Genomic DNA, 22118 nt, shown 5'->3' with positions numbered 1-22118 from the left:
AAACTAACAATAAGTTAATTGTTATATTATAATAAATAATTAGTTCTCCCTCATTCTTTTAAAGGACTATGAAGAGATTGATATCTGACGCTGTTAAAAATAAATAGACAAGTCTTCGCTTGTTTGAATGATGTGAAACTGAAGTGTGATCATCTTTATGCATATCAAATGTCATAAAGGGGAAAAATCCGGTCTCTTAATTGCTTTGTAAGTTGTTTACAATGCTGTAAGTCTTTACAGTATGTTACAATGTTGTGGTTTATGTTTTTATAAATACTAAAAATGGCAGTGACGATGATGAAGATGATGACGAACAGATGAGTCGTTGGGGATCACACCGACGACTCAGACGGTGCAGACTTTATCAGCGGTGTTGATTTTTTACACCTGAAAAAAAGAATCATCTGGATTACAATTTATTCTCTAATTCTTGGTAACAATTCAAGACAAACCTGTTTTACACACAGTGAAATGCCCAAAATCTAAACTACTGTAAATTCACCAATGCTACTGATTTGAAAAGTTTTTGAATAATTTAATCAAAGAGTGAACAGCACTCTTTGCAGCAGGAGACAAGTGGAATACAGAGTAAAGGGGATTTTGTTTTTCTTTTCTAAACTTTCTAACTAAACTTTTGATCAGGCCTGGGGGAGGTGGTTGCCAAATGCCAAAATTGTTCATCTAAGTTATTCATTTCAGAATTTCCCTAAAACTTTATAGGAACTGTTACCTTAAATATGTTGAGGCTTTAATACCATATTTCCCCCGCTCCTACATTCCTTCATACAAGTGCAGCAATGTATGGAGAAAGCCTGCATATACTCACATCTTATTGACAAAGCAGTAAATGACGATGGCCAGGACGAAGATGAGCATGGCGACCCCAAAACTGATGGCAATCAGTTGCTCTAACTCTGGCAGAGTGCGAGTGCGATCATTGAAGAAAAGGCAGCGAGGCCCGATGTACGAGGACGTGCAGCTGCAGACCACACAGACAAATATGTAAGTGCATTCCAAAGCTAAACACGAACCAACATGTGCATGTAGGATCAGAAGATCATAAACATTGTTCAGGCGAGATCACATTTCTTACATGCAAGAAGGTTTGTCGCTGTCTTGGGGATACATGCACTCTCCACCGTTTTCACAGTATGTTTCATGTTCACTGCTACATGGTCCGTGTGAGTGCAGAACCCGAGGTTTCTCCATACTGCCTGCCGAGAGAGAGAGAGAGAAGCTTCATAATCAATAATCAACTTTTTAACACAAACGTACGGGGGCCTATTTCTGCCACTCAATCAACTGACTAATTCAGAAAGCAATCAATTAATAAATCAATTAACAAGGGTGCAAAAATGATGGATGCGTAACAAAACAATAGTTTTTAAATTTAAAACTGAATGAACAAAAACATTTAACCGTTACTTTATTGATTTGTTTTTTAATAAAAACAATTATATATTTCTAAGGGTGATTATTACATTTTTCCATTGTCAGTTGCATGTGCATTAAAAAAAAATGGCAGGAGATGGGACTCATACTGCTGTCAATGATTTATCATTTGATGGATTAATTAATCAATTGATTATTCCATCCATGCATTCTCTGTAATTGTTTATTCTTTACCGGGTGGCAGGGGGCTGGAGCCTATACCGGCTGACATCGGCCGACACATTTATTATTGAATGGCACAATCGGGCCACCATAGAGACTAATATTCCCCGCATGGATTTCTACATTTTTGTGGAGTGCAAAAGTTAACTACTTGTGTTCCCAAGATTAAAAGAATTTAGATTTTTATTTTTGACACTCCTTAAACGTAAATCTTACTCCACTGAAGACACTTACTGTTGCTGAGCTGTGTGGTCAGAGAGGAGTTTGACGGAGCAGTACTTGCTGTGGTCAGCATTGTAGATTGTCCTGCTGTGGTCAGAAGCAGCACTGAGAGGAGCGCTGCAATACATGGAGGGAAATTACAGAAAATATTCATTCAGAATTCTAGTTTCTAGTCAAGATTCTTATTTTACAAATACTGTAATTATTGTATTCCTCACTGATGTGATCACAAATCTGAGAAAGAAAAAAATGCATGCAGTTTGGTGTAACGTGATTTTATGGAAAGGGCTACATCACTAAAACACCACATATAATCAACGAAAAGCACCTTTCAAGTTATTTGAACAAACTTCAAAACTCACTTAATTTTAATTGTTTTAAATGTAACAAGAAATAATAAAATAGAAACTCACCGTTCTCCAGGTATTTCTGTCTTTGTGTAAACATCTTGTCTCTCGTCAGTGTGATGTCAGACCTCAGCTCAACTCCTTCTGTGTGCTCAACAAACTTCTGCGGAGTTTAAATACTGAGCTCCCAACCACAGAAAATACAATGAACCAAAACTTCTTCTTTTTTTTTTTTTAAAGAGAAGCATTTCCTTTATGTGCAGCGAGCATAGGCATGCAGAGGCAAAGTCTGAAAGCTTTGATGATGCTGGTGGGGGCACGTTATTGCCCAGAAGCTCTGTAATGTTTCTTCTTTGGAATTTTCTGAACCCACGCAATCCCTTGGCAGATTGATAGTTTTACTCTAATGCCTCCTTTGCAGTTTTGAGAGGTTGCTTCAATGGCGATTACATGTTGTGAAAGCCTCAATTTCTTCAGAGGGGTAATTACAGAAGAAAGGTTTTTACAAGAATGTCTTTTGTTGTGGTCGCCTTTAACTTTCTGTACAACAGCTGAAGAGATGATGCATTGATAAGTAAGACCGAAACTTAGAGGGAAGATGCTGTAAAGAGGAAGAGAATAATTCTTTAGATGCAAGTCTTAGTTTCCAAAGCACACTTTATAAAGGGTTTATGAGCTATAATTATTACCTTCAATAATGATTAATAAATCATCTGCTAATGTGTTATAGATCAGTCATACGCCTTTAAAAATCCTCGATGCTTAATACAATTAATTCCCATTCATATTTTTCAAGTGATACATACGTTTTACACAAATGTTCTGTGTTGGATAAAATAACATAATCAGGTAAATATCATTTAAATTCCTTCTTTCTAAATAACTGACTTTACCTCAGAACATTAGATCTACTAAAGCCAGAAGTGGATTCTTAATTCTCGTAAGAAACATATAAAGCGTTAAATTATTTATTAAACATTACAGATTATAAACCCTTTTCCAGAGAGTGGTACCACAATCTTCTTCTTTTACCATTAGCTGTCAATGAGGCTTTTTACAGCAACAACCGTGTGACGCATGAAACGACTCTGGCTTTGTGAACTGAAGAAGAAATTGTTAGTTTACTGGATTTAATACTTCATGATCACGATGTCCCCGGTTTGATTCCAGTTCAGAACCAGAAAGAAAGACAGAAATCGTCGTACTGGCACAGCATTGTTTTCATTTAATATTCCTTTTCCAGTGAATCTGGAATGTTCAAAAATGAACCAAAACAACTTCAGTAGAAAAAATATTAATCTAAATTCTTAAAAAGTGAACTCTGAAATAAATCACTGAAATAAATTAACAAATTCAAAATATAAATAAAGTACATATCAAGTAAATTTCCCAGCAGGTATTGAGTCTCGAGCTTATGGATTTTTAAATAAAAGTGTATTTGATGTTTGGTAAAGTGTGTGTAAACCTAAATGAACTGATTCTGTGCATGTGCGTGTGAGTGTGTGTGTGTGTGTGTGTGTGTGTGTGTGTGTGTGTGTGTGTGTGTGTGTGTGTGTGTGTGTGTGTGTGTGTGTATACTGTTTGTTTTGTATCATTCATTACATGGAATGTGCATGTTTAATGCATCAGTGCGTTTCTGGCAGCGGTCACAGTGTTCTTCATTAGCATTGCGACTGTCATCGGACCCACGCCTCCGGGAACAGGTGTGATGAAACCTGCCTTCTCCTTCACCCCTGCAAGTTAAACAAATTGGCATTCTTATTATTCTAAGAGCCAGAGATAAGATTGCCAGGTATGTCTTTGTTTAACGACACCTTCAACACTACATGCTGTAAACTGAGCCTGTTTAACAGAAATCCTACTTTGATCTGTCACCTGAAACTCCTGCGGTGAGCCAGGATATTTTCACAGGATCAAAAAGGTAAAACAAACAAATGGGTGAAAGTTTTACATGATACACCCGTTTAGTAGAATGAAATCCCAAGCAGGGTTGCAAATGTTTGCTATTGGTGTTAATAGTAAATTCTTGGTTTTGCCGTTTCCTTATGAACAAAACAAAACAAATAAGTTTTACTGCTGTGTTAGAAATCATTTAAAAGCTGCAGCTTATTAACCATTTACAACACAATGTCACAGAAATGTTCCTTTGAGAAGAACTTTTAATTAATTTTTGGATCATTTACCCTCAAAGTCCACGTCACCGATGAGCCGGAGTTTCCCCGTGTTCGGGTCCTGGATGCGGTTTATGCCGACGTCGATGACTGCTGCGCCCTCCTTCACCATATCTGCTGTGATCAGCCCGGGAACACCTACAGACAGGAACCAACGAGAGGTTTACAGTTAGAAGATTCAAAATGACCTAAGCTTTATTTGTTGGTACAAGAATATGATTGGAATTACACAATCACATTGAGGTGAGAAAGTCAGATGCAGCAACCCATGGACACAACATTTCCATCTTGGCAAAAATGTGCTGCTTGGCCCTCAGTCCTCCCCCATCTCTGTGCATTGTGAACATTAATATTATTTTTTATTATATCATATTATTTTTTGTTTCTGCCACTTTGAATCAAATAAACAAACTATAAAGCAGACACAGGCCATGGCTGTGTTAATGACAAGTCAGGCAGCTGTACTTCTTCTCCCTCTGTACTGAGGCAGACTGGAGCTACAGTGACTCACTATCGCCTCTAGAGGAACAAGTGGTATTACAGACTGGACGGCACTAGTCAGTTTGCATGCTAATTTTAGTAAATATCTCTGCAACACAACACATAGATGTCTTTGACATAACGTCAACACTGTTACCTCTTCACATTCTGTTCATAATGTTAGTTCATTGTTTTAATGTTTAAATTCTGGCATATCTTACACATTGAACCTTTAAAGTTTAAAACAGCAATGAACAGCAAGTTGTTTCCTTTCTGCTTGTCATCTCCTTTTAATAAAGGTTCTTGTGAACAAATTACTACTTCACCTTGGACTTAAACGTCAGCAGAGCTGAATAACACGATACCTCAGCTGACTGTCTACGAGGGAGGAGCGTTTATTAAGCGTTGTGTATTTATTTTGGTCACTTTGAATTTGGCTGCCAGAAATCTGTCAATTTGAACTCCTCATACTGCAATTATGGCAACTCAAAAACTGGATCAAGTCTGACTCAAATAACAATTAAGTACCAACTTCAGAAAATACTCATATATAGCACTGGGACATCAGAGGAGCTTATTGACACACCCTGAGTTTAATGTCCTATTAACTGCAATTACAATAATTAAATCCTCAACACACACTCGATTTTCAACAACATTAAACCCTAACGAATTCCCAGGTGACATAAACTGTTTTTGACAGTTGAACACACACTGGATTGCTGGAGTTCCCTTAATCACACAGTGCAGTGTCAAAGCAGTCCCTTATTTCCGAAAGTCAACCCTGACAGTTGGATGAAAAGAAAATTAAGTGCCCTTCCCAGACAGCTGCTTTTAGTCATTAGAAAACATCCTATTCATAACAAAGGAAGTGGAGCGCAGCACCCCCAAAAGCATACACAGTTCAGTCGTTCAACAGACACTCCTGCCCTGCATTGATTGAACGTCGTACATTCCAGCTGCCACACACACACACACACACACACAAACTTGTTCTCCAGGAAAGCTGTAATCCACAGTTGGAGCAGAGTAACAGTTAAATATACTAAATAAACTTTAGTATTGATTATTTCCATTTTGACGTGGGCTGGTAAACACTTTCACAATTTGTCCTCCTGGTTGCGTTACCAGGCAACATAGTTCCCTATTTGGCACTTCAAACATAATGAAACCGCATTCGACACATCTAAAGTTCCCCTCCAGACACGGTTTAGAGTATGTAAAAAGACTCTATGATGATTAATATTTTGTTTAACATGGGTTTCTACACTTTCTCTCTCATTCAGAAATTGTGGATCTGGTCTAACCCCGCACACCACCGCTAGGTTGAGCGCTGCGCAGACGTAACAGAATGCTAAGTGCAGTGAGCATCTTTTCATTATGTTGTTTGCTAGCTTATAATTGGCAGTGGCTGACGCAGTGTTAGTGGTTGTGAAACATACAGCAATATCTAGCGAGATTTTTTAGGTAGATAGTGGAGAAGCTACAGGTGTCGGTGTTGAAGACTTGTTTCCCTGTCAATATGTGTCGCCATTTTTAGGTTTTCATATTTCGTTTGAATCTCAGATTTTAAGATCAAACCACACACACACACACACACACACACACACGCACACGCGCACACGGGTGTAATTACCTGCAGCTGCAATAATGATGTCAGCCAGACTGGTTAGCTCCTTCAGCTGTTCCTTGGGTGTACATCTGTGGGCGATAGTCACCGTGGCATCACCTGAGAAGAACCAGAGATTTCTGCCCAATTAAATTCCATATCTGGTGCTTGAAGCAGTGAAAATGTAAATATCAAAAACTAAAATATTTTTGGAACAAGGGTTTTTATTGGAACGTTTTGCTATTGAAGTCCCTCTGAAAACTGCTGACGGTGACAGTTATTCTGACTAACAATGACATGTTTTAGCGTTTCCTCAAACATGCTTACAGTACAGACCACGCCTGCTAATGTCAGAAAACCATATTACACATTTCTGAAATATTTAATAAGTCACGACTGTCACCTAAGTATGTCTCTGAAGGTTTATCAATATTTTATATATCATACATGTTGTAAATTACAAAGAACAAGTAGTCCTTAAAATACTGACATGAAATCAAGATTAGGTAACATTTAAACTTCTAAGCACATGTTTATGAATATTTCACGTGGACTACATGACAGCTGTACATCTTTATGATTTATACATCTTGGAGATTTACAAACTTACAACTGCATTATTTGATTTGTCAGTTTTCACAGTTGTGGGCAAGAAAGTTGATAAAAACGTTTGATAGTTTTTATTTGTTTTATTTATCTGTCTGGTGATTGAGTATTTACTGCGGAGTGAATCTGCAGCATGATCGATCAGAGAAGCATGCCACAGTATTAAAAAGAAAATAGTCCGAGTTTTTACAAGCTTGGAAAAGTAGAATCCAACAGGTTTTGCTCAGCTATGTAATATCTGCATGGCTCTGTAGAAATATACAAAGATTGTTGAAAGAGTGTGTACACACTCGATACATATACAAATCATGGTAGCCTGTTTATTACATCCCTCCTGGGATGACGACACTTCGGTGTGAGTAATTACAGTTACAGTTAGAAAAAACAAGATGACGATAGTAATCCATATTTTAATCTAAAATGTGTGAGGACATCCGGCATAGTCACTGAACTGTGACCAGACATACTGAAGGTGTGGGACCGAAAAAACAGGATTGCACAGGGAGGGCTTCACGGAAGATAAGAATGAGAGGCAAGTCACAGCACATCAAACCTTCAGGACACATACCTTATGAGTGTGTGCGTGTACGCGAGAGAGTGAAAGAACTGACCCCAAAATGAAAATGAACTCAATGAAAAACTCCATAAAATTTGATACAAAAATATTTATTCCCAATATATTTAAGTATAGCAGAATGTACTTGCCACAGTTATACCAGGTACTTGTTTTGGGCTTCATTAGCTTTGTAACCGCGTCAGTGTGTGTTGGTGCTCATTCAGTAAGCCTCGTCTTTTGAGGGATAGTAGTTTCCAACATGCACAAACTTCAGTCACACAATCTGATACAAAATACAAATAATGATTGAAATCATACACGATGGGGAGCTTTGTTATGAATGCTTTTAAGGTGTATGTGGGTTAGATTTTGACATGCTTTCACTTGTTGGGTTTCCAGTTCACTAAAATACCTAAGAGCTGTCAGATATTATCTAAGCGAACTTGATGTGTTGACAACTGGCTTTGAAAATAATGTTTGAGTCTGAAGATATAATAGCTTCGACGGGACCCTGGATACTCCGTGTGTAAACGCTTATAAGATTAAAAAGTGCAAGTCGAACGTTGTTTTTTAACTCAATGGAAAGGTTTTTTTTCCTTTTACATCAGATAAGTTCCTTTTTTATCCTTAAGAAAATGAGGTATACCTTTGGTCCACGAAACACTGAAACATTACTTAGAATCTCACCAGAAACAAGTTCAATTCCAGCCTGGGAATAATATTAATATCCATATTGATTTTTCTTCCTGTTCTCTCCTTCCATGTTCTGTCCCTCTTAATGTTGAGACTTTTACGCAGGGAAATAAATAAACAGAACTATGACCCAGCCCTCTAAGTGAGGGGTGGGGAACCTTTATCCTATCAAGGGCCATTTTATTTTCTATAACATCCTTCGAGGGCCGTACTAATTATTGAACTCATAAGCTCTGCAAATGTTTTTAAGACACAGCCCATTCATTTCACTTTTCTTTTATGCTGTGCAAAAAAGCAACTTTTATATCCATGTATCTTTCTGTTTTATCAGAAATCAACAATCCTTTATCAGTCCCACAACGGGGACATTTATCTTGTCACAGCAAAAGAACATATGAAGTAAAAAGGCAGTAAACAATAATTAAATAGAATAAAAAATAATGTAAGTACCAAGTGGTTGATAATAACAACAAAATAAAGTGAGTATTGTAAATGGCAGTGATAATTGCACAGCAGTGGTGCAACAGTCTGTTCTTGGTGTGGTGGTCTACCTCTCTATCTGTTCATGTTTGTATGTTGCGCTCTGCAGAGAGCTGCTTGTTGGGCCAAACTCCACCGAAGAGCGTTAACTTTATTCAAACGCACTCGTCCTTTCAGCTCGTGCAGCTTTCAGCAGTTCGGCATGTTTCGTACACAAACTAAACTGCACAAACTAAACTGGCACTGGCCTTTTACTTCCTCAAAGAAATAATCGTTCGTCCATTTCTCCTGGAAAGTGCGACATTCCGCGTCCAGCTTTCTCTGTTTTACACTCGCCATGCTGCGTTCACTGATGTCAGTGACAGTCTCGTTTAATATTGAAGTTTTTTGACATGACGTGACCACGTGATGACACGTTCCGCTCGTGTTGTGTTCAAGGACCCTGACCTTGGCCAGGAAAAACAGTCAGTGGCCCGTTTAAAATATTGGCGCCTAGTTTTTTTTTCTAGTGGATTTTTTTTTGCGTGCGTTTTACGAATTACCTCGAGGGCCGGATCAAATGGTCTCGCGGGCCGTATACGGCCCAGAGGCCGGAGGTTACCCACCCCTGCTCTAAGTGATGGACAGCGGGGACTGCAGCTATGTTTCAGCTTAATGACCTTTATGTCTGAAGGTGCGGTGTGCAAAGATCACTTTTAGGTGGTCCACTCCTTTGAATTATAAGACAACCCCAGTTACGACAATTTCAAACAAACTTCCTCGACAGCTGAAAACGGCACTTATCACACATAATATTACATATTTTGTTTGCATGCAGCTGCTACCGAGCTGTTCCCAGCATTGTGTTGATCTGACTAGTAATACTGCTATACTTTGACAGGTCAAACACATGTTGCTTCATTTAAACAGCAAATTCCATGAAATACCTTCCCAAATCCCCTCCCTGCTTCCTAGAACCTTATAAGGACAGTTGATCCGTCTGCCAAAAGTCTCGCCCTGTTAGTACTCTTTCTTCACAGCCCCTGTTTTTTTCCTCTTGGTACCTCCTCTGACAGGACGTGCATTTATTGCTTGATTAAGAAGGGAAGCATAAAAGCCTGTTTTTATCGGTCACATCCTGATGACGAAAGCATCAAAGACCTTTCAGGGAAAGCCAAGATGGTGCAAGATCATTTGCATACAAAGAGCAGCACTTATATTATATCACAAAGAATTCATTGCTGACTCACCTGCGCGCACACACACACACACACACACACACACACACACACACACACACACACACACACACACTTACCCCCGGGGCGTTCATGCTTGCGATCAGTGTGCAGCAACATTGCGATAGGCATCCCAACATTTTTGGAGCGACCAGCAACCAGCACATTCTTCCCCACCGTCTCAATACCTGCGCAGACACATTTTTCAGAAAACATTCTTAAGAAATTATGCTTGATTGACAGCACAGCTCATCTGAAATAAAGGATATTTAATTTGAACAAAAACATCACAGAGAGCCCAGGTCGGTATATCATCTTTGACTGATCAAACAGGCATGTGGAGGGAGGTTATTCTGCCGGCTGCACCACAGCCTGGCACCACAGCCTGGCACCACAATGTCGCGCCTGTAACAATTACTACATCCATTGTCAGCCGACACCAAAGTCATTAGAGTGATTTATAGTGAGAGGACAGGTATAGATACTGAAATATTGGTCTAAAATATATACATATACATATATTTTAGACCAATATTTCAGATTGCTGATGAAGATTATATTAAACACATAATTGTTTTGAGTCCATAGACAAACACACAGCTACAGAAAATAAGAATCTATGAAACTTGCAAAGAAATGTCATCTATGTGGAATATCAGTTCTTTAAGTTTTGACTCATGACTTCTTTGTGCTGTGTGTTGTGTCGCAGCTTCAACATGCTTGTTTTTAACCATTACGCCTGACTAAATAAAGGCTTTCTATCCTTGCTCTATCTAAGAATGTCTTCGTAGAAGGCCACCTTTTTCATTTTCAAGAGCTCCTTAAGGTTACTTGGATTTCTGAACATTTTCATTGGGGAAGATATAATACTGTCGTTACACAAATAATGCATGTATAACAACAAAGAATTGACTAAAAAAGTAAATGAATAATATAGATGATCAAGTTTCAGACTTTTTATTTCCACAAACAATTTCAACTTGAGTCAACGCAGTAAACCTTTCCCCTCGACACATTCTTCTCAAGCAGCTTCAACACTGTCTGGTATGGGAATTGCAAAAATTCAGCTGATAGCGAAAACAGCCATCAGGGTCGTCACTCCTCCATAGAGGGCACTTATCATTAATACCATCATGATCATCATAAACACTGTATCAAATAAAGCCTCCAACATTGTCAAGGCCCCTCCCCCACGTTGTCACAGACTCTTCATCCCTGCTTTCCGGTTTTCTAAACTTTTACTGACAGACTATGCAACCCAGCAGTCAGGCCAAACGTTACCTGAACTGCACAAATCAGATTTTGATTGAAGTTTTAGCTCTTCTTGTTTGCTAAACTTTGCTAGTTTGGTAAAGCAACAAAGGAGTACTTCCCACAGCAGCCAATCTTCTCATATTAGGACATTTTTCGTGTAACTCAATCTTCGTGTGCAGTACTTCATTCAGAAAGGTTTCTTTCCTACTGGAAGTTTTGAACAATTATATTTTGTTTGTGAGAATAGTTTGTGAAAAATAGTAACTATACTACATTTTCACACTCATTTACATTTGGCACAGCATATTAATTAATTAATTGCCAGAATATTTACTTAGTGATCCAGTGCATTTACACAGTGCGCAGAATTGAAGTGCCGGTGGGGGACATGATTGTTAGTCGCCATCTAGTGGGTCAAACGTGAAAGAACAAGAGCATGTACTAGCTCCACCCTTTGACTCCATCCTTCGACTTTAATGGTGTAATTGAAAATCGAAAATGTGCTCATGGTTTGATGAGTAGAATATAAACACAGTATGAGTTGAGGAGACAAATTACATCAACAGGCTGACAATGCAGCTAGCAATTTAGGTGGAATGTAATTTACTGTAAATGTGCTTCTATTGAGTAATATCAAGATTGATAAAAATTCAATGAATAATACCATAGAGTAATGATTAAGACAGAAGTAACGGGTTGAACTAAATTCGATCTTGATGTTGAACTTCATTTAATTGAATAGATCTTCAATGAACCCGACAGGAATATGTTTGTAGTAAAGTAAAAAATAAAGACCAATACACAAACTCAATGAGAAGCACAACAAAAGCATTAAAAGTTGAGGTAAAACAAAAAGAAGAGAAATGGAGCTGGTTTACCTGCTCTTTTGATGATCTCCCAGACAGCTGCAGGTGTGGCAGGCACCATGGATCTCTGGTCCAGACACAATTTACCTATATTCACAATATGGAAGCCGTCCACATCCTTCTCTGGAGCGATGGCATTACATACTGCTCGCTCATTGATGTGCTCTAACGAGGGGAGGGAGTAGGATAGATATTTATTTATTTATTTCATTTCTTCATTTGGAACAACTACATCATACACTGGACATAATAATGGAATTAATGATGGCTGAATAAAATTTAGCTGCTTTGATTTCAGGTTCCTTGTATCATGCACGCTGGCTCACTGCCACTCTCATCAGCCATCTTCAGTGTTACCAGTAACACCTCTGCTTTTCCTACTATGACAAATCAACATTTCTGCTGTGAGGTGGGACCCTCTGGGTCAAGTCAGTTCATTCAAAAGGCAAGAAAACTTCACTCATGCTATCAAAGTTCATCAGCGTTTACAAGTAAAGTTAAAAAAAACTTTTACTCTAATATAAATTAACTTTTTTAAGGCCACCTTAGTCCGATTTTCATATGAACTTGTACAGACCGGCTCATTTGCTTAACTTTGATGTCAGTGAGTAAAACTCATGTGCAGCTGTGTTTACCAGGAAGTGGCAGTTGCACCAACAGGCCGCTGACCCTCCAGTCACGGTTCATCTTGTCAATCAGCTCCAGCAACTCCTCCTGGGACACCGAGCTAGGCCGCACCACAGTGTCACTGGAAATACCTGGAGAGCACATACACACACTCCATGGCTGCGGTCGAATAGTCAAAAGAAAGATGTCCTATGTGTGTCCTTAACCGTGTAAGAAAAACATCATGAGGTCGAAGAAAGATGTGAAGGACAATTCATAAGTACTTGCTAAGAGAATCCGACTGCACTTCCACTATGCGTCAGCGGGTTTTTTTTTTTTGCACCTCTTTAGAAAGGATGTTTTCAATGAATCCACAGTGTACAATTAAACGGCGACGGCAGATTTTATTGACTGCCGAATAGTGCGTTGCTTTAAATTTTGCTGCTGCAAGGAAATGTCAGACAGCATTATCTCCTTTCCTTTCGTAAGGATGGTCCAGTGTACCGTATGCTAAAGGAGATAAGAAAGGAAGCATTGAAGCAATTTTTCTTTAGCATCTAGAGAATTCGACCAGCTCTTATCATGGCGGCTACTAATACTTCCAGGTCATTTCACTCAGTTAGGAACCTTCCTAAAGGCCCTGTCACACATATCCGTATGTCAGAAACTGTATGCCGGCGCATACGAAATATCGGCAATAGGTTGATATAAATTAAGGGTAAGTTGTGATCGTTTGAAGGACGCAGACGATACGCCGAACACAACAGACATGCACAGTTCCGTATGGCAGAAACATGCCGGCGTATATGAAAATGAGCTCAAAATGTGTCAGAGTCCAAATACGTCCAACTTTTCCTCAGCGGTGTTGTAGCTGACGTATACATGACAAATTATTATACGTATGTCAAACATTGATAGCGTATCACTTACTTATTTAAAACGTATCAGAGCTTCTGGCCAACGGAGCTGGAAAAGTGCCATCTGGTTCACGTCATGCTGATGCTGGAGAACGGCTAACATGCTGAACGCTAGCTGTACTGTAGAAACACGTTTAATAAGTTACTCCGTCGTCAGGCATCATCTTAACATAGGGTAGGAATAGGTTATCCTACTCGTTATCAATAAACTGGCTGTAGGGTTCACCGTCAGCCGACGTAGCCTATATCTAACGTACCTCTAACGTAGTCACGTACTGTATTCACGTAGGTATTTACGTAGGTAAGTATTCACGTACTGTATTTACGTAGGTAAATATTCAACTACGTATTCCGTATTCACGCATGTCTAACCTAACGTCACGTCTGCATATCTTATGAAGCACACATCGGATACGTCCGGTAATTTTGAACATGCTCAAAACGTCAGCGTTCAACAACGCACCCCAGCGTAACACCGCCTGCACTTAACGAATACTACTTGTACCTTACCTTATATCTACGTACACCAGCATGTTGCCGACATTGTGTATACGTTATGCATTCGTTGGGTATTCGTCTGATACATTTTGTATTAGGAAGTGATGCGCTATCAATAGGTTAGACATGCATATCTGTATATGTTCACTTTTCCGATCCGATGAAAAGTTGGACGTATTTGGACTCTGACAAATTTTCGTATGCACCGGCATAAGTTTCTGTCATACGGATATGTGTGACAGGGCCTTAAGCGAAAGACTTATCGACCGCATCCCATATTCTAAATGTAGCCAGCATATTACTTTACACAACATTACATTATGAAAAATGGGTTTATCCATGTGTATCTATATGTCCATGCATGCCTAAAAATGTGAGATGCGTTAGGGAGATCTATGTTATGTTTGTTGACCTACATGATACACATTATGCATAGTGTTCAGGAATGCATGCAATGCTCATACCCAGGATGCTGGCTGCCCGGGTCTTGTTCTTAACATAGGTACGACTGGCTGGGTCGTCCCCCACTAACACCACTCCAAGGTGGGGTCTCATGTTGCCCTCAGCTACCAGCTCTTCCACATCACGCTGGATTTCTCTGTGGAGCTGACGAGCCAACTCTGTCCCTGAAATCACCACAGCGGCATGCCTTCGAGAGGTAAATCATAAAGACATGAATACACATATACAGCACAGACCACATCACAGGTTGTAAAACAGACATTAAATCAAAAAGACATCTAAACAATTTGTTGAATAATCTGTTAGTCAGTTGAGTGACAGTTTTGATTATCTTCTAATCCAAGTCATTTTGATGCAGAAATGTACTCAATTAAATAGTTTCAGCTTCTCTAATGTGACTATTTTCTGGTTTACTTATGTGATAGTGGATTGAATATATTTGTGTTTTGGATTGTCTGTGAGATAAAAAACAAAAAACATTGCAAATTGCAATAGGCGTGTTCTACTATTTTGTCATATTCTATAAACCAAACAACTAATTCATAAATTGAGAAAGAAAATCAGCAAATTACCCAATAATGACAGAAGTTTCAGTTTCAAACGGGTCGCAGGTAACAATGTACACATTTAAACATCAGTCACATCTTTGGCCTTTTGTATAATATAAATGTGTGGAAAAAGATGCATCACATCATCTCAACACATTTAGATGGCGGTACTATCAATAACAATATTTTTATAACTATTAGATAGAACGCCATGATATTTGTATTTATGTATTTATGTATTGACATAAAAATGTCATGCATTCTGGATTCATTACAAATCAACTGAAATATTGCAAGCCTTTTATTATTTTAATATTGCTGATTATGGCTTACAGCTTAAGAAAACTCAAAAATCCTATCTCAAAAAATTAGAATAGCTCCTCAGACCAAGTAAAAAAAAAGATTTATAACAGCAAAACAAAATTAAACATTTGAAAATGTCCATTAATGCACTCAGTACTTGGTTGGGAATCCTTTTGCACGGATTACTGCATCAATGCGGCGTGGCATGGAGGCAATCAGCCTGTGGCATTGCTGAGGTGTTATGGATGCCCAGGATGCTTCAATAGCGGCCTTTAGCTCATTAGCATTGTTGGGTCTGGTGTCTTTCAGCTTCTTCTTCACAATACCCCACATATTCTCTATGGGGTTCAGGTCAGGGGAATTGGCAGGCCAATCGAGGACAGTAATGCCATGGTCAGTACACCAGTTACTGGTGGTTTTGGCACTGTGGGCAGGTGCCAGATCATGCTGGAAAATGAATTCCTCATCTCAATAGAGCTTTTCAGCAGACGGAAGCATGTAGTGCTCTAAAATCTCTTGGTACACAGCTGCATTTACTCTGGGCTTGATGAAACACAGTGGACCAACACCAGCAGCTGACATGGCTCCCCAAACCATCGCTGACTGTGGGAACTTCACACTGGATTTCAAGCAACTTGGATTTTGCTCCTCTCCAGCCTTTCTCCAGACTCTGGCGCCTTGACTTCCAAATGAAATACAAAACTTGCTTTCGTCTGAAAAGAGGACTTTGGACCACTCTGCAACTGTCCAGTGCTTCTTTTCCATAGCCCAAGTCAGACGCTTCTTCCGTTGTCTTGAGTTCAGAAGTGGCTTGACCATGGGAATACGGCTATTGTAGCTCATTTCCCGGACACGTCTGTGAACAGTGGCTTTTGATACCTGGACTCCAGCTTCAGTCCACTGTCTTTGAAGCTCCCTCAAATTCTGGAAGCGACTCTTCTTCACAATGCTGTTAAGGCTGCGGTCATCTCTCTTGGTTGTGCAGCGTTTCCTGCCACATTTCCCCCTTCCAACAGACTTTTTGTGGATGTGCTTTGAAACTGCACTCTGTGAACAGCTTGCTCTTTGAGACATTTCTTTTTGTGTCTTACCCTCCTGATGGAGGGTGTCAATGATGGTCCTCTGGACAGCAGTCAGATCAGCAGTCTTCCCCATACTTGTGATTTAGTTTACTGAACCAAGCTGAGTGTTTTTCAAGGCTCAGGAAACCCTTGCAGGTGTTTCGAGTTAATTAGACGATTCAAGTGATTCGTTGAACACCCTACTAGTATACTTTTTCATGATATTCTAATATTTAGAGATAGGATATTTGAGTTTTCTTAAGCTGTATGCCATAATCAGCAATATTAAAATAATAAAAGGCTTGCAATATTTCAGTTGATTTGTAATGAATCCAGAATGTATGACATTTGTTTTTTTAATTGCATTACAGAAAATAAAGAACTTTATCACAATATTCTAATTTTCTGAGACAGTCCTGTATATATGTGTATATATATATATATATATATATATATATATATATATATATATATATATATATACACACACACACATACATAACTATATATATAGAGAGAGAGAGAGTCCAACCCCTATCCAGGAGTACGGTTGGAGGTTGGAGGCATTGAACCAGAGTGGGCGATGTTCAAAACCTCTATTGCTGAAGCTGCGGTGATGAGCTGTGGTCTCAAGGTCTTAGGTGCCTCAAGGGGCGGTAACCCTCGAACACCGTGGTGGACCCCGGTGGTCAGGGAAGCCGTCCGACTGAAGAAGCAGTCCTTCCGGGTTATGTTATCCGGGAGGACTCCGGAAACAGTTGCAGGGTATCGAAGGACTAGAAGGGCGGCAGCTTCTGCCGTGTCAGAGGCAAAGCAGCGGGTGTGGGAGAAGTTCGGAGAAGCTATGGAGAAGGACTTTCGGTCGGCACCAAGGTGCTTCTGGAAAACCATCCGGCACCTCAGGAGGGGGAAGCGAGGTACCATCCAAGCTGTGTACAGCAAGGGTGGGACCCTGCTGACTTCGACTGAGAAGGTTATCGGCCGGTGGAAGGAGCACTTTGAGGAACTCCTGAATCCGACTAACACGCCCTCTATGGTAGAGGCAGAGCTGGAAGCTGATAGGGGATCATCGTCAATTTCCCTGATGGAAGTCACTGAGGTAGTCAAACAACTCCACAGTGGCAAAGCCGCAGGGGTTGATGAAATCCGTCCAGAAATGCTGAAGGCTTTGGGTGTTGAGGGGCTGTCTTGGTTGACACGCCTCGTCAACATTGCGTGGAAGTCTGAGACAGTGCCTAGGGGTTGGCAGACCGGGGTGGTGGTTCCCCTATTTAAAAAGGGGGACCAGAGAGTGTGTGCCAACTACAGGGGTATCACACTTCTCAGCCTCCCTGGTAAAGTCTACTCCAAGGTACTGGAAAGGAGGGTTCGGCCGGTAGTCGAACCTCTGATGGAAGAGGAACAATGCGGATTCCGTCCTGGTCGTGGAACAACAGACCAACTCTTTACTCTCGCAAGGATCCTGGAGGGGGCCTGGGAGTACGCCCATCCGGTCTACATGTGTTTTGTGGATCTAGAGAAGGCGTATGACCGGGTCCCCCGGGTGATACTGTGGGAGGTGCTGCGGGAGTATGGGGTGAGGGGGTCACTTTTGAGGGCCATCCAATCCCTGTACGCCCAAAGCGAGAGTTGTGTCCAGATACTCGGTTGTAAGTCGGACTCGTTTCCAGTGAATGTTGGCCTCCGCCAGGGCTGCGCTTTATCACCAATCCTGTTCGTGATTTTCATGGATAGGATATCGAGGCGTAGTCGTGGAGGAGAGGGGTTAGCAGTTCGGAGACCTGAGGATCTCATCGCTGCTCTTTGCAGATGATGTGGTCCTTATGGCATCATCGGTCTGTGACCTTCAACAGTCACTGGATCGGTTCGCAGCAGAGTGTGCAGTGGTTGGGATGAGGATCAGCACCTCAAAATCTGAGGCCATGGCTCTCAGCAGGAAACCAGTGGATTGCCTACTCCGGGTAGGGAATGAGCCATTACCCCAAGTGAAGGAGTTCAAGTACCTCGGGGTCTTGTTCGCGAGTGAGGGGACGATGGAGCGAGAGATTGGCTGGAGAATCGGAGCAGCGGGGGCGGTATTACAGTCACTTTACCGCACCGTTGTGACGAAAAGAGAGCTGAGCCAGAAGGCAAAGCTCTCAATATACCGGTCGATCTTCTTTCCTACCCTCACCTATGGTCATGAAGGCTGGGTCATGACCGAAAGAACGAGATCACGGGTACAAGCGGCCGAAATGGGTTTTCTCAGACAGGTGGTTGGCGTCTCCCTTAGAGATAGGGTGAGAAGCTCAGCCATCCGTGAGAGACTCGGAGTAGAGCCGCTGCTCCTTTACGTTGAAAGGAGCCAGTTGAGGTGGTTCGGGCATCTAGTAAGGATGCCACCTGGGAGGAGGAGACCCCGGGAAGACCCAGGACTCGGTGAAGAGATTATATCTCCTCTCTGGCCTGGGAACGCCTCAGGATCCCCCAGTCGGAGCTAGAGGATGTGGCCCGGAGAAGGGAAGATTGGGGTTCCTTACTGGAGCTGCTGCCCCCGCGACCCGATCCCGGATAAGCAAGTGGACGATGGATGGATGGATGTGTGTATATGTATATGTGTGTGTATATATATATATATATATATATATATATATATATATATATATATATATATATATAGGCTTACTTATGGTCCTCAGATGATCCTACTGACTCCTCCGACTCTTTATCTAGCGCCACCATGAGGTTGAAATGTGTAGTTTTAATTTAAATACATGTATCAATTTATTGGATGAGTAAATTCGTAACCATAGTAACACATTTACGTTACTCCTGTCCTCCGACTGTAATTATAATACTGCTTTTGAAAGTATGGCAGATACTGAAAAAGCCTTACTGCGGTAAGGTTATACGGTTATTATCAGCACCGGTGAATCACATTGACTGAAGCTAACCGTCCTCTAGCAGCAGCCAACATGATATGTTGCAGTGTTCTTAAACGTTAAGCCAACTACAACCGGAGAAACTGCGGCGAGTTATGTAATGCAGACACGTTTGTCCGTTTAATCAGACCTTTAATTGCTTCCTCAGCTAATGGCATCTCCGTAAAGCCTGCCTTCTCTACTTTGAAAGGTGAAACCTGCTGTCAATCACCCCCCTGTGGTACGCCTTCACCGGTGCAGAAGCGTAGCTCATCCTTCAGCAAAGTAATACCGTACATTAAAAGAAAAGAACAGCGGTGTTTTAAACCGGGTGCCGTTTACCTCGTCGCCGACTGCTGAAGATGTCTCCTCTGACTTTCACATTTTCGGTGCATTCGCAGTTTGGCCCGGCAGCAGTGATGGTGTAACGTTAACGGGCTACAAATCCTGAAGGAGGAGCGTAGCGGTGAAACAGAGGCCGCCATGTTTGTGTGTGTGCCGTAGAGCGTGTGTACGTCGTGCGTGTGTGCGTGCGCGCGCGCGAGAGAGAGAGAGAGAGAGAGAGAGAGAGAGAGAGAGAGAGAGAGAGAGAGAGAGAGAGAGAGAGAGCAGGGCAGGGCAGTATAGCTGATGAATTAATGAAGGCTGGACGTGTATGTTGCTTATGAGGAAGAGGAAACATGTTTGTAGCTTCTGTATATATAATATGTGTTAGATAGTGTTAGAAAGTACATATTCTCAAGTAAACCACAGTTTAAGTATAACATAATAAAATGAATGAAGTGAAAAGGTGACTTTTAACCCTGCTGTGTCCATCTGTTCGGGTGATAATGAAAAAACATTTTCTGGTGGAAAGAAGATGACACTTGATTTCTAGATGGACCATCCAAATCAGCCTACAACTAAAAGGACACAGGGTAGAGTTTGCCACAGTGTCAGTACACACAACAAATGAAAGTTAATGGAGTAGTTTGTCATTTTTGGGGAATACACTTATTTGCATTCTTGCTGAGATCCATACCACTCTTATGTATGGTTGCCAGTTATCTTAGTTTAACACACTGGAAACACGGGGAAACTAAAGGGAAAGGAAGAGCTAACCTGGCTCTGTCCAAAGGTAACAATACCCACCTAACAGCATCTCTAAAGCTCACTAGTTAAACTCAGGAAGTCACTGAGCCCAACCAAGAAATAGAACGACACATCATTTTTAGATTAAACAATCAAGATATAGCTTATTAATAAGGCCTGTGTATTCTGTATATGTTAAGATATATAACCAATTTATAGATACATTTTCTGTGATCATCATATTTGATTAAAAGAAATGTATATGGCTTGTATTTGAGGATTTGTTTGCATACTGTAGTACACATTATATCAATTGCAGTGTGTTTTTAGGAAGGACCATTTATTGTAATTACGTAGCTTAATCCATTATGCCACACACGAAAAACATGACAAAACACAACACAACAAAAACAGTAGCAGCGCATTCCTGAAGTGCATTTTTTCAATTTGCGACAGGAGGAATGTAAACTAACAAAAACAATGGTGAATTCTCTGGGCAGATAATATGGCCGTCATTTAAATACCAAGCATCATTGATGTATGCCTCCACTCTTCTCCCCGGAGTGCTGTGCACTGTCCTGCCGTCTATGAATTCTTTCTTATTTGGGTTCCTATTTCATAGCCACATAATCATTAAAATATTACTGTAAATAAAGTGACAACCCAAAATGAAAAGCAGTCAGGGTCACAGCTACGTCCTGTTTTGCCACAAGATGGCAGCAGACAGTTGGTGCATTAACTGAATTGTGTAGAGTCCATTTTAAAAGTTTGAAATTTCACAAAGACGAAAATGAGCATCAGGGGTCCATTTAGAATATAATGAACAAATGCTGTGTATGTGGAAAATCTTACTGGATGTTGATTTTAAGTATGAAGGAAAAGGGACCAGCATTATGTTCATGGGAAGACATGTCAGTATACAAGCCTCCTACAAAACACTATGCAACTAAGAGAAAGGTGTTTGTTGGGTGGGTGCTCAAAGCAAATGACTTTGACAATGGAATTAATATCCAGCATGCTTCAAGTCAGTGTTTTTTTTTCAATCTTTAATCAAGACCACAATCTTTATATTGAAAAACAAGTGTTAATTGTTTAAACAAAAGTTGTTTAAAAAAGTGAATATTGTTGTCAACATTTTATATGTTCAATGTCATGTGTCATTGATAAATGTAACCTGGGTGGAAACACTCGGGCAGAAGACAAGAAGTATTGTGATATAAGAAAAATCACACGTGAAATTAATGTTTTCAATGTACACTTTTACAATGAACTAAACTACAGGAGTACGTGCACATACATGGAATAACATGTTATACAAACGTCTGAAAACCACATATGCCTACACAATATATCAATTCAATATGTGAAAATCTACTTTGTCCGTCAGTATCATGTTAAAATGTCCGAAAAAACGGCTTTATATGTGATATATAAAGGCTACTGTACATTGGCAGTTGTGTGAGCTAACAAACTAACATGAACCAGCTAAATTTACAGTCACTAGTGTAGGTGAGATATGTACAGAAAGTAACACTATGGGAAGGACTAAACACTTTAGCTCACAGTACAGTGGGTTATGTAAATGCGTTCCAGCATATTGATGTTAAAAAAGTTCAATAGAAAGTTAGGAACATTTA

At 40.4% G+C, this 22118-nt stretch overlaps 2 protein-coding genes across 3 annotated transcripts; both read right to left on the bottom strand.

Annotated features, from left to right (window-relative positions):
- LOC115014111 (epithelial mitogen homolog (mouse)) lies at positions 1 to 2523 on the bottom strand. 2 transcript variants are annotated; one of them, XM_029440768.1, is made up of 5 exons: positions 2250 to 2523; positions 1849 to 1953; positions 1094 to 1214; positions 827 to 979; positions 1 to 387 (listed from the first exon to the last, which is right to left on the bottom strand). In XM_029440768.1, the coding sequence occupies exons 1-5, from the start codon at positions 2281 to 2283 to the stop codon at positions 333 to 335; spliced, it is 468 nt and encodes a 155-aa protein (XP_029296628.1). In that variant the 5' UTR covers positions 2284 to 2523; the 3' UTR covers positions 1 to 332. The 2 variants fall into 2 exon arrangements, with proteins under 2 accessions (XP_029296628.1, XP_029296627.1); XM_029440767.1 differs by lacking the exon at positions 2250 to 2523 and having other exon boundaries at positions 1849 to 2232.
- An 862-nt stretch (positions 2524 to 3385) lies between these two features.
- LOC115014110 (probable bifunctional methylenetetrahydrofolate dehydrogenase/cyclohydrolase 2) lies at positions 3386 to 19898 on the bottom strand. The gene is made up of 8 exons (XM_029440766.1): positions 19753 to 19898; positions 14601 to 14785; positions 12751 to 12873; positions 12128 to 12280; positions 10076 to 10183; positions 6471 to 6563; positions 4367 to 4492; positions 3386 to 3916 (listed from the first exon to the last, which is right to left on the bottom strand). Exons 1-8 carry the CDS (start codon positions 19893 to 19895, stop codon positions 3801 to 3803), a joined length of 1047 nt encoding a protein of 348 aa, XP_029296626.1. The 5' UTR covers positions 19896 to 19898; the 3' UTR covers positions 3386 to 3800.
- Positions 19899 to 22118: the final 2220 nt, after the last annotated feature.

This window comes from Cottoperca gobio, chromosome 9 (assembly GCF_900634415.1).
Source record: "Cottoperca gobio chromosome 9, fCotGob3.1, whole genome shotgun sequence".
In the NCBI taxonomy this organism is placed as follows: domain Eukaryota; kingdom Metazoa; phylum Chordata; class Actinopteri; order Perciformes; family Bovichtidae; genus Cottoperca; species Cottoperca gobio.
The sequence above is the reverse complement of the archived record's forward strand: the minus strand, read 5'-3'. Positions and strand labels throughout refer to the sequence as shown.

Bases quoted from the DNA above. Each gene is read 5' to 3' on its own strand.
- LOC115014110 (XM_029440766.1), bottom strand. From the start codon at position 19,895: ATGGCGGCCTCTGTTTCACCGCTACGCTCCTCCTTCAGGATTTGTAGC. The intron at 14,786-19,752 runs GTAAACGGCACC...TACCTCTCGAAG, and splicing joins CTTCAGCAGTCGGCGACGAG to GCATGCCGCTGTGGTGATTT. The intron at 4,493-6,470 runs GTAATTACACCC...TCCTGTCTGTAG, and splicing joins CATCATTATTGCAGCTGCAG to GTGTTCCCGGGCTGATCACA.
- LOC115014111 (XM_029440767.1), bottom strand. From the start codon at position 1,990: ATGAATATTTTCTGTAATTTCCCTCCATGTATTGCAGCGCTCCTCTCA. The intron at 1,215-1,848 runs GTAAGTGTCTTC...CTCTCTCGGCAG, and splicing joins GACCACACAGCTCAGCAACA to GCAGTATGGAGAAACCTCGG. The intron at 388-826 runs GTGAGTATATGC...TCTTTTTTTCAG, and splicing joins TACTGCTTTGTCAATAAGAT to GTGTAAAAAATCAACACCGC.